The 12957-nt window shown below is 45.6% G+C and overlaps 1 protein-coding gene across 4 annotated transcripts in view; it reads left to right on the top strand.

Moving 5' to 3' along the window:
- Positions 1-12957, top strand: part of LOC115117557 (supervillin-like) — a 156846-nt gene that overhangs the window by 49673 nt on the left and 94216 nt on the right. For all 4 annotated transcript variants that reach the window (XM_065013711.1, XM_065013713.1, XM_065013710.1 and 1 more), the window contains 3 exons: positions 7276-7313; positions 8196-8260; positions 10082-10203. In XM_065013711.1, the coding sequence (XP_064869783.1) occupies positions 7276-7313; positions 8196-8260; positions 10082-10203 (225 nt within the window). The remainder of the gene's footprint in view (positions 1-7275; positions 7314-8195; positions 8261-10081; positions 10204-12957) is intronic.

Raw genomic sequence — 12957 nt, 5'->3', positions numbered from 1 at the left:
TAAATGACATCGCCAAAGTCGAGGATTGGTAGGATGGTCAATTTTACAAGGGTATGTTTGGCAGCATGAGTGAAGGATGCTTTGTTGCGAAATAGGAAGCCAATTCTAGATTTAACTTTGGATTGGAGATGTTTGATATGGGTCTGGAAGGAGAGTTTACAGTCTAACCAGACACCTAAGTATTTGTAGTTGTCCACGTATTCTAAGTCAGAGCCGTCCAGAGTAGTGATGTTGGACAGGCGGGTAGGTGCAGGTAGCGATCGGTTGAAGAGCATGCATTTAGTTTTACTTGTATTTAAGAGCAATTGGAGGCCACGGAAGGAGAGTTGTATGGCATTGAAGCTTGCCTGGAGGGTTGTTAACAGTGTCCAAAGAAGGGCCGGAAGTATACAGAATGGTGTCGTCTGCGTAGAGGTGAATCAGAGACTCACCAGCAGCAAGAGCGACCTCATTGATGTATACAGAGAAGAGAGTCGGTCGAAGAATTGAACCCTGTGGCACCCCCATAGAGACTGCCAGAGGTCCGGACAGCAGACCCTCCGATATGACACACTGAACTCTATCAGAGAAGTAGTTGGTGAACCAGGCGAGGCAATCATTTGAGAAACCAAGGCTGTCGAGTCTTCATAAGGTCCTTTGCTGTTCTGGGATTGATTTGCACTTTTCGCACCAAAGAATGTTCATCTCTTGATGGCTGTGTTGTCCCATGGTGTTTATACTTGCATACTATTGTTTGTACAGATGAACATGGTACCTTCAGGTGTTTGGAAATTGCTCCTAAGGATGAACCAGGCTTGTGGAGGTCTACACTTTTTTTTCCTGAGGTCTTGCAGCGCGATCTGCGTCAGAAATAGAACTGACTTCTATTTTAGCCCTTGGCAACGCTGATGCTCGTTGGCGCGCAGTTTGGGTGCAATAATTGGATAATATAGATTTCTAAATGTATTTTTCAGCGAGTGGTGTAGTCAGCCTGTTAGTGTATGTAAAATTCTGACCCACTGGAATTGTGATACAGTGAAATAATCTGCCTGTAAACATTTGTTGGAAAAGTTACTTGTGTCATGCACAAAGTAGATGTCCTAACTGACTATAGTCAAAACTATAGTTTGCTAACAAGAAATTTGTGGAGTGGTTGAAAAACGAGTTTTAATGACTCCAACCTAAGTGTATGTAAACTTCCGACTTCAACTGTATGTAAGAATGCTGTAGATTGACTACAGCTCGGCATTCAACCACCATAGTCCCCTCCAAGCTCAGGACCCTGCGACTAAACATCTCCCTCTGCAAATGATTCCTGGACTTCCTGACGGGCTGCCCCCCAGGCGGTGAGGGTAGGCAACAACACATCTGCCACGCTGACCAGCAACATGGGGGGGGGGCCCTCATTGGTGTGTGCTTAGTCCACTCCTGTATTCCCTGTTCACGCACGACTGCCAGGCCGCGCACGATTCCAACACCACCATCAAGTTCGCTACCGACAACGGTAGGACTGATCACCGACGATGATGAGGAAGCCTATAGGGAGGAGGTCAAAGACCTGTCAGTGTGGTGCCACATCTCCCTCAATGTCAGCAAGACAAAGGAGCTGATTGTGGACTACAGGATACGGAGGGGCTGTAGTGGAGTGGGTCAAGAGCTTCAAGTTAATCGGCATCAACATTACTAAGGAATGAACATGGTCCACACCGCTTCCCCCTGAGGAGGCTGAAAAGAATTTGCATGGGCTCCGTATCGTACGGCAACTGCAAGGCACCCGACCGCAATACAGCCCAGTACATCACTGGGGCCGAGCTCCCTGCCATCCAAGGACCTCTATACCAGGCAGGGTCAGAGGAAGGCCCAAAAAATGGTCAGACTCCAGCCACCCCAGTCATAGACTGTTCTCTCTACTACCACACGGCAAGTGGTATTGGAGTGCCAAGTCTAGTACAAAAAGGCTTCTCAACAGTTTTAAGACTCCTGAACAGGTAATCAAATGGCTACCCGGACAATTGAACAGGTAATCAAATGGCTACCCAGACTATTTGCATTGTGTGCCACCCCCCAACCCCTCTTTTACGCTGCTGCTACTGTTTATCATATATGTATAGTCACTTTAACTATACGTTCATGTACATACTACCTCAATTGGCCCGACCAACCAGTGCCCCTGTACATTGGCTAACCGGGCTATCCGCATTGTGTCCCACCACCCGCCAACCCCTCTTACGCTACTGCTACTCTCTGTTTATCATATATGCGTAGTCACTTTAACCATATCTACATGTACATACTACCTCAATCAGCCCGACTAACCGCTGCCTGTATATAGCCTCTCTACTGTATATAGCCTCGCTACTGTTATAGGCTCGCTACTGTATACAGCCTCGCTACTGTTAGTCTCTCTACTGTATATAGCCTCTCTACTGTATATAGCCTCTCTACTGTATACAGCCTCTCTACTGTATATAGCCTCGCTACTGTTATAGGCTTGCTACTGTATACAGCCTCGCTACTGTATATAGCCTCGCTACTGTTATAGGCTTGCTACTGTATACAGCCTCGCTACTGTATACAGCCTCGCTACTGTTAGTCTCTCTACTGTATACAGCCTCGCTACTGTCAGTCTCTACTGTATATAGCCTCGCTACTGTTATAGGCTCGCTACTGTTATAGGCTCGCTACTGTTATAGGCTCGCTACTGTATATAGCCTCGCTACTGTATATAGCCTCGCTACTGTATATAGCCTCGCTACTGTATATAGCCTCGCTACTGTTAGTCTCTCTACTGTATATAGCCTCGCTACTGTATATAGCCTCGCTACTGTATATAGCCTCGCTACTGTATATAGCCTCGCTACTGTATATAGCCTCGCTACTGTTAGTCTCTCTACTGTATATAGCCTCGCTACTGTATATAGCCTCGCTACTGTATATAGCCTCGCTACTGTATATAGCCTCTACTGTTATAGGCTTTCTACTGTATATAGCCTCTACTGTTATAGGCTTTCTACTGTATATAGCCTCTACTGTTATAGGCTTTCTACTGTATATAGCCTCTACTGTTATAGGCTTTATACTGTATATAGCCTCGCTACTGTATATAGCCTCGCTACTGTATATAGCCTCTACTGTTATAGGCTTGCTACTGTTATAGCCTCGCTACTGTTATTTTTCACTGTCTTTTTTACTGTTGTTTTTATTTCTTTACTTATTGTTCACCTAATAGCTTTTTGTTGCACTGTTAGTAAGTAAGCATTTCACTAGAAGGTTGTACAACACCTGTTGTATTCAGCATTTCACTAGAAGGTTGTACAACACCTGTTGTATTCAGCATTTCACTAGAAGGTTGTACAACACCTGTTGTATTCAGCATTTCACTAGAAGGTTGTACAACACCTGTTGTATTCAGCATTTCACTAGAAGGTTGTACAACACCTGTTGTATTCAGCATTTCACTAGAAGGTTGTACAACACCTGTTGTGTTCGGCGCACGTGACAAATAAACCTTGATTTGTGAGATGAGGAAATGTTGGACGGGCAAGGAGGCGTGGCTGAGTCCAATAGGAATCTGACTTAATGAAGTGGGGATTAAGGAGCTCAGCCATGTGCTTCTCGTCAGTAACAGCCACATCATCAACTTTAAGGGACATGGGTAGCTGTGAGGAGGAGGGTTTATTCTCCAGATCTTTAACCATTTTCCAGAACTTCTGGGGGTTAGACCCAAAGAGAGAACTGCTCCTTAAGTAACTAACTTTGGCCTTCCCGGGTGTATGTGGCCATCACTTCAAACCAACATAAGATTTGTGCAATTTAAGTAGCATAGCCTGATCCTACATCTGTTTGTGCTCTTGCCAACTCCATCGCTGTTATTGTTTGTCAAGCCAAACATGACAGTGAGGGACAAGGATGGTTGGCATAATGGAACTGTCAGACCCGCATTCAGGCTACTGTATGTGTGGATTATGACTAGACTGAGTGCTCTTATTTCTCACTTGCTTGAATTAGAGCCAGTCAGCCTGAGTAGGCGTGTGCCCAAGTCTTTCTCCAAATGCCGTTCTTGAGGTGGAGTAACTCTGCAAGATCACGGTCGAACCAGGGGTTGAACCTGTTTTTAATTCTCATTTTCTTTATTGGGGCGTGTTTGTTAATACCACTGAAAACATCAAAAGAAGGTCCAAGCGTCTTCAGAGGGCATCAAACTGAGTCTATACCATTTTACAGATGGCCGTGAGGGACAAGGATGTTTGGCGTAATAGAACTGTCAGGCTACTGTATGTGTGGACTGATCTTCCCAGTAACGCTAGGTTAAGTGTTAGGTCTAAATGGAGATGTGCTGTCTCTGTGTCGCGTGTATACTCTTTAAACTCCTTCCATGTCAAATGAAGCAGCAGCCCATCAATTAGGGTTGGCTTAGTGGTGTACGAGGAGATTAAGGATAAATCCCAAATGGCATTCTATTCCCTATTTGGTCCGACCAGCGCCCTGGTCAAATGTATTGCACTATATAGGGTGCCATTTGGGACACAGCTTAACATGACCTGAACATGAAAATAGTTTCGGCTTGCTCACACTTTGGCCAAGAGAAATTAGAGTGAGCTAGAGATGACTCGGCAAGGACTAGTATTGAACTACAACATGGAGCCTGATGTCACTAGCTGAACTTGTGACACCGTTCTGTCAGTCAGATGGATGTTATTTGTCTACTGTTGTCTTTATATATCCTTGTTTGTTGACCGTAGATTAATGTCATTCTTAAATTAATAATCACTGGATTTGATCACTTTTATAATTGACTTGGTGTGCATCCCAAATGGAATCCTATTCCCTATATAATGCACTACTTTTGTCCAGGACCCATAGGGCACTATGAAGTGAAAAAGGTGACATTTGGAACAACAAGGGCACTGACTAGTTTATTTGGGTGTCTGTTTAATAGCCTTTGAAATCTGAAGTTAGTTCATCCATCCTTCCCCCTTTTTAAGAACCAGAGTAAGAGAGAGAATGTCAAAAGATGACAGTGGAGTCCAAATGGTCCCAGCAGAGTGGGTTCTGGCTCCAGAGTCCCGAGTGATGGTCCCAGCAGAGTGGGTTCTGGCTCCAGAGCCCCGAGTGATGGTCCCAGCAGAGTGGGTTCTGGCTCCAGAGCCCCGAGTGATGGTCCCAGCAGAGTGGGTTCTGGCTCCAGAGCCCCGAGTGATGGTCCCAGCAGAGTGGGTTCTGGCTCCAGAGCCCCGAGTGAACAGACTGCGTGATCGGGCTCACACCACCACAGCTCACCACCTGTCCCAGCGCGGTCACAGCTCTGACCCTGTCACCTATCAAAAGACTGCCCCTTCCTCTCAGCCCTCCCAGCCTGCCTACATCCACATCCCAGACCACCACGCCTCAGTACCACACACCCACACATCAGGCCCTGCCTTGGGCCACCAGCGAACCCCCATGGACCCCCTGGTGGTGGAGGTGGTGCCCCCGAGGAGGAAGGTCAGTGCCGACCACATCTACATGACCCACATGGAGGGCAGGCAGGTGCTGAGAGAAGAGGTCCTCACTGAGGGTCTGCTAAAGAGCAGGAGGGCCGTGCTGCCCTCGGACATCCGCCGCAGGGAGAAGAGCGTGGACGACCCCCAGAGAGGGGATCCCCAGCTGGTCCCAGGCAGCAGCCAGGACGACTCTGCCACCTCAACCGGCATGGAGTGGGAGAGCTACAGTACCGGGGGGGGGGGAGAACCAGTCGGGAGGACTCAAAAGAGTGGGAGACTAGGCCTCAGGACAGGGTCCAGCAGCAACCACAGCACTGGTCTAGCCACATCCAGGACACAGAGGAGACAGGTCCAGCCAGCCCCATGGAGATCTCTTCCCACGCCCAGCCCAGACAGCAGCCCCTCCGCCAGCAGAGCCATTGTCAGCCTGGGCAACATAGAGGCAGTGACTCGGCCGTCTACCTCCAGAGTGGCGCCTCCCTCCCCCAGGCCAAACCCAGTAGCATGGAGCCAGCTGGGACACACTGGGACACACAGGCCCCCCAAGCCCAAGGTCCACACACGCGGATGGCGATGGGGGTGCTACCCAACGGGGAGGTGGGAGCCCTGGACACCAGGGTCTCTGTGGCCCAGCTCCGACACTCGTACCTGGAGAACGCCAACAGGAAGCCAGAGCTGTAGGTGGAACAGCATGGATACCACTGGCTAGCTACGGACTCTTTAATACGTTTGATGTGGTTAATTACATAACACTAATGTAGACCCTCATCCTATTATGAGGCTTAAGGTGTTGGCGCTTGTGTGCATTTTAGGGCAGTGTAATGCATAGTCAAACGTGATCTTGAGATCTAGGCCTGTTTGAGGTGTAACTTACTATTTGTTAAGCCACCTGCTTGGACATTCTGTCAGCCTGTTGGGCAAACATGAGTGGTTTGTTGCTGCATGTTGTGCTGTGTGAGGGTTCATACACAATTGGGCTGCTGATAAATTCTCCGATTTTGGGGACAGATAATATTTTTGGGGGTGTGATCGTGCTCTAACCTGGATTGCTGTGGAAGACGTACTAAACGCATCATCAGTATTGAACTGCCCATTTGATCTCTCAACATTATTCTCATTTTATGTTGCCGTCGTCGTTATATCCATCCCTAATCACCACCCTAAAAGGGAGCTGACTAAAGTAGAGCTAACTGTTATGGAAGTAGATCCGGCTGCTGGGAGCGCTGATCGGGAGCGTGGTGTGGCAAGGAGGCCGCGGCGCTACATCAACCCAGGGGACAACCGCAAGTCCTCTGAGAGGTTTAGGACCCAACCCATCACCTCTGCAGAGTGGCTAGAGTCTGATAGGTGAGAGTATTAGGATGTAGCCCAGAGTGGATGAAGGCTGATAGGTCAGAGTATTAGGACGTAGCCCTGAGTGGATGAAGGCTGATAGGTCAGAGTATTAGGACGTAGCCCAGAGTGGATGAAGGCTGATGGGTCAGAGTGGATGAAGGCTGATGGGTCAGAGTGGATGAAGGCTGATGGGTCAGAGTGGATGAAGGCTGATGGGTCAGAGTATAGGATGCAGCCATCACCTCAACAGAAGGGCTGGATGGCTGGAGTCTGATGGGTATTGAAGGACCTGAGTGACTGGATAATACACATAAGGTTACCACATATGGTAAGATCACCAGTGGGTGTGATACATGCTGGAGGCTGGATGGATTTTTAAGCTGTCAATACTTGGATTGTTTGTTCTCTTGTGAGTCATTTGTACTGTGTCTTATAGAAAAAGACCACTATTGAATGTTGTCTTTGTTTTGTCCCTCAGGTCTCATCTGACTCCAATGGAGCTACAGAACCCAGAAGGCAAGTATCCATGGAGATTTGCTTCATTTAGTTACCAATAACACTCTTAATTTAAAAATAATTCTTAGTTGCCTCCCCATCTAACAGCACAATGGTTGAGGTGAACGATAGCTAAACTTGCCTAGATGAATTGACTTTGTCAGTCAGGGAAATACACAAACACTTCTGAAAGTTATGAATTGAACCACTGTTCCCTGAAGGAGGGAAATGAGGTACACCGCTATGGAGGTTCGAACTCCAGAGTGTTGGCATCCTAGCAATATTCCAAACCATTATACTCTTCACCAAGTAATTTGTGACAGATTTCCATGCAAATGTTCTAAAATCAGCAAAAAACAATATGCGCATTTCCCCTCCTGTGTTTCCATCAAACTGCTCTAGCCAACAGCTGGCAATTACAGTGTGGGTAGGCTACCTACACTATGAGATTATTATAGAATAGAGCGATTTATTATTTGTCAAACAGCAGTCAAGCATCCATCATCATGTCACCAGAATAAGAACCCGTGATATATTTATTGGAAAGGAGCACCCTGTGAAGTTAATTTAATCTGTAGCCTAATAAACTGCAGGCTTTCCCGAGTCCTAGTGGGGAGGACCGCACAACATATCGAGCGACTCAAAATTCCCTTTGATATGATGGTTTTTATATCAATATTTGCCCATAAAGTTTTTCCACCGACATTTCTCGCATAATTATTTTTACCGACAAACAAATTGTCTGACAGCCTTTTTATGAAATTGTACCGGCATTTCGTGTTTCCATCTGCCCGGTCGGGATTATTATTTTTTTCATGCGTGAGTAATTAATTCATGGATGGAAACGTGGTTTATGTTGTGATCTGACATTGACATACATTTTCTGCCCTTCCCTTTTCACAGCTGACGAAGACAAGCTTGATGAGAGAGCTAAGATGAGTGTGGCTGCTAAGAGGTCCCTTTTTAGGGTACAGTATCTGCCTTGTGTGTAGTTGTCTACATTTAGGGACAATTTCCTGGTCACAGATTAAGCCCTGAACTAAAAATATATTTCAATGGACATCCTCCTTTGGGCCTGCTTTTCAGTCCAGGACTTGGCTTAATCCGTGTCCAGGAAACCAGTCCGTCCATACATTATATTCCCATTGTTTTATGTACAGTGCCTTGCGAAAGTATTCGGCCCCCTTGAACTTTGCGACCTTTTGCCACATTTCAGAATCAACAACAAGTGGGACACAATCATGAAGTGGAACAACATTTATTGGATATTTCAAACTTTTTTAACAAATCAAAAACTGAAAAATTGGGCGTGCAAAATTATTCCGCCCCTTTACTTTCAGTGCAGAAAACTCTCTCCAGAAGTTCAGTGAGGATCTCTGAATGATCCAATGTTGACCTAAATGACTAATGATGATAAATACAATCCACCTGTGTGTAATCAAGTCTCCGTATAAATGCACCTGCACTGTGTTAAAAGCGCAGAGAGCATCATGAAGAACAAGGAACACACCAGGCAGGTCCGAGATACTGTTGTGAAGAAGTTTAAAGCCGGATTTGGATACAAAAAGATTTCCCAAGCTTTAAACATCCCAAGGAGCACTGTGCAAGCCATACTATTGAAATGGAAGGAGTATCAAACCACTGCAAATCTACCAAGACCTGGCCGTCCCTCTAAACTTTCAGCTCATACAAGGAGAAGACTGATCAGAGATGCAGCCAAGAGGCCCATGATCACTCTGGATGAACTGCAGAGATCTACAGCTGAGGTGGGAGACTGTCCATAGGACAACAATCAGTCGTATATTGCACAAATCTGGCCTTTATGGAAGAGTGGCAAGAAGAAAGCCATTTCTTAAAGATATCCATAAAAAGTGTTGTTTAAAGTTTGCCACAAGCCACCTGGGAGACACACCAAACATGTGGAAGAAGGTGCTCTGGTCAGATGAAACCAAAATTGAACTTTTTGGCAACAATGCAAAACGTTATGTTTGGCGTAAAAGCAACACAGCTCATCACCCTGAACACACCATCCCCACTGTCAAACATGGTGGTGGCAGCATCATGGTTTGGGCCTGCTTTTCTTCAGCAAGGACAGGGAAGATGGTTAAAATTGATGGGAAGATGGATGGAGCCAAATACAGGACCATTCTGGAAGAGAACCTGATGGAGTCTGCAAAAGACCTGAGACTGGGACGGAGATTTGTCTTCCAACAAGACAATGATCCAAAACATAAAGCAAAATCTACAATGGAATGGTTCAAAAATAAACATATCCAGGTGTTAGAATGGCCAAGTCAAAGTCCAGACCTGAATCCAATCGAGAATCTGTGGAAAGAACTGAAAACTGCTGTTCACAAATACTCTCCATCCAACCTCACTGAGCTCGAGCTGTTTTGCAAGGAGGAATGGGAAAAAATTTCAGTCTCTCGATGTGCAAAACTGATAGAGACATACCCCAAGCGACTTACAGCTGTAATCGCAGCAAAAGGTGGCGCTACAAAGTATTAACTTAAGGGGGCTGAATAATTTTGCACGCCCAATTTTTCAGTTTTTGATTTGTTAAAAAAGTTTGAAATATCCAATAAATGTCGTTCCACTTCATGATTGTGTCCCACTTGTTGTTGATTCTTCACAAACAAAATACAGTTTTATATCTTTATGTTTGAAGCCTGAAATGTGGCAAAAGGTTGCAAAGTTCAAGGGGGCCGAATACTTTCGCAAGGCACTGTATGTCGTTGATGAGCAGAGATTTACTCCTTAGGACTGTTCCTCTTCGATTCCCTTCACAGGAGCTAGAGAGGATCACAGGTAGCGTTCCCAGACCACGATCCCGTGAGAGGCGTCTGTTACGAGTCCAAGACCGCTCGCACACACAGCCTATCCCCAACAAGGAAGTGGACATCGCTCACACGTACGTCACCCTCTGATCATTACGGAGCGCCACTAAGGTCATTTTGTTAACAAAGCAAAGGGTTAAACATTTGGCTTGAGGACAGTTGGTGAATAGAAGGTGACACTATCTGTTAACTCGCTGTTTCTTAACGCTCTCTCTCCCTCAACTCTCTCTCTCCCTCAACTCTCTCCCTCTCTCTCTCTCTTAACTGTCTGTCTGTCCTTGTCTGTCCCCTCTTTCCTGGACATATAAAGTGGCCCTGCTATGTCCTCACAAACGGTCATGGTCCACTCCACAGTAGCACCTATCCCCAGTCCCACTGTAGTCAGCACCATCACAACCAGGTGTGTGTGTGTGTGAGAGCACTGGACATGGGTTTACCTAACTGATATCCAATTACATTCCATTCAGTATCATTTGGCTTGTGACATTGCATGGAATGTACCGTTCATCTGTGATTTAATATGAAGATATTATTGATTCATTCATAGGGTTGCAAAATTCAGGTAACATTCTCAAAATATGTTGTTTTTTCTCCAGAAATCCTGGTCAGAGGATTCCAGATGTTCTGCTTATTTCCTCTGACTCCAGGAATCTTCCAACAGGGATTTCTGGAAAACATGGGAATTTTAGAAAAGTTACTAGAATTTTGAAACCCTATTCATTAATTTGTAGTTGTTTTATCTAGAGCAGTGATGGGCAACTGGCTGTATGCCCCCGATCACACCAAACCTTTTCTCCGGCCAATGGCAAAATGAGTAGAATTGCATGAAATCAGTTTTAAAGTGGCTAAATCTTCTCTCCTCCACAATGTGTAGAATTGCAGCAAACTTGCTTTAAAACTGCTTTAAAAAATATATATATCTGTCCACTGTCAAGAGGGGGGCCGCTAAAACATTTAGCTTAGGGCCGACTAAAGGCTAGTGGGCCCTCTGACTGTGTGGGTGGGTACGCATGTCATGAGGAGTTAAGATATTTTTTTCTTGCCCCCACCTCCATCAAACATGCCGATCCCTTCTCTCTAAGGATACAGGTTGAATGGATTTGTCAGGTCGACTGAGGATACAGGTTGAATGGATTTGTCAGGTCGACTGAGGATACAGGTTGAATGGATTTGTCAGCTCGACTGAGGATACAGGTTGAATGGATTTGTCAGGTCGACTGAGGATACAGGTTGAATGGATTTGTCAGGTAGACTGAGGATACAGGTTGAATGGATTTGTCAGGTCGACTGAGGATACAGGCTGAATGGATTTGTCAGGTCGACTGAGGATACAGGCTGAATGGATTTGTCAGGTCAACTGAGGATACAGGTTGAATGGATTTGTCAGGTCGACTGAGGATACAGGCTGAATGGATTTGTCAGGTCGACTGAGGATACAGGTTGAATGGATTTGTCAGGTCGACTGAGGATACAGGTTGAATGGATTTGTCAGGTCGACTGAGGATACAGGCTGAATGGATTTGTCAGGTCGACTGAGGATACAGGTTGAATGGATTTGTCAGGTAGACTGAGGATACAGGCTGAATGGATTTGTCAGGTCGACTGAGGATACAGGCTGAATGGATTTGTCAGGTCGACTGAGGATACAGGCTGAATGGATTTGTCAGGTAGACTGAGGATACAGGCTGAATGGATTTGTCAGGTAGACTGAGGATACAGGCTGAATGGATTTGTCAGGTAGACTGAGGATACAGGCTGAATGGATTTGTCAGGTAGACTGAGGATACAGGCTGAATGGATTTGTCAGGTAGACTGAGGATACAGGCTGAATGGATTTGTCAGGTAGACTGAGGATACAGGCTGAATGGATTTGTCAGGTAGACTGAGGATACAGGCTGAATGGATTGGGCAGGCAGCTGTCTGCTCTACAGTGCCTTCTGCTGTTGGTCGTGTTCAGGTGTCTCACATTACCTCGCTACTATTGCCAACTCACTCACATGCTGCTTGCTTGTTTCCCTGGAATAGCTGTGTGAACCAATGACATGTATAAACCCTGGATTGCTGATGCTAAATATTGGCCATTCAGAGGCTTTGAAGCCACCGGTCGGCCATATTGGCACCCCCTTAGTTGGAACAGTCTTCCCATAGAAATGAATGGAATTCTACAGTATTTCAATTAAAATACGAAATGACATGTATTGAAGTATTTGTTTTTGTAGTGGGGATAGTAACATTAGTACTCTAATAAAATACTTTAAGGAAAATGTATTTTATTTGTATGTTTATCTCACATAATCTAATTGAAAAGTCTACATTAAGGTGTCTAATTTAATTAATACATTTCTAATGCTTCCAAAATCTTGTTTTACAATTGAAGAGGAGTACCAAGATGGCTGCACCTTGTGTCTTCAATACAGCGACCCCTGTTTGTCACCTAAGGTTTATACACATCTTTGGTGTGAACCTCATAGACTGGTTGGTTGTGTAGCAACCAATGTTTTTTTTTTTTTTAACCTTTTATTTAACTAGCCAAGTCAGTTAAGAACAAATTCTTATTTTTGATGACGGCCTAGGAACAGTGGGTCAACCGCCTTGTGGGTTAACTGCAGAACGACAGATTTTTACCTTGTCGGCTCGGGGATTCGAACTTGCAACATTACGGTTACAAGTCCAACACTCTAACCACTAGGCTAGCCGCCTCTAACCACTAAGCTAGCGTCCTCTAACCACTAAGCTAGCGTCCTCTAACCACTAAGCTAGCGTCCTCTAACCACTAAGCTAGCGTCCTCTAACCACTAAGCTAGCGTCCTCTAACCACTAAGCTAGCG

The sequence above is a fragment of the Oncorhynchus nerka genome, linkage group LG9b (genome assembly GCF_034236695.1).
Source record: "Oncorhynchus nerka isolate Pitt River linkage group LG9b, Oner_Uvic_2.0, whole genome shotgun sequence".
Classification (NCBI taxonomy): Eukaryota; Metazoa; Chordata; class Actinopteri; order Salmoniformes; family Salmonidae; genus Oncorhynchus; species Oncorhynchus nerka.
This window is presented reverse-complemented; position numbering and strand designations above follow the sequence as displayed.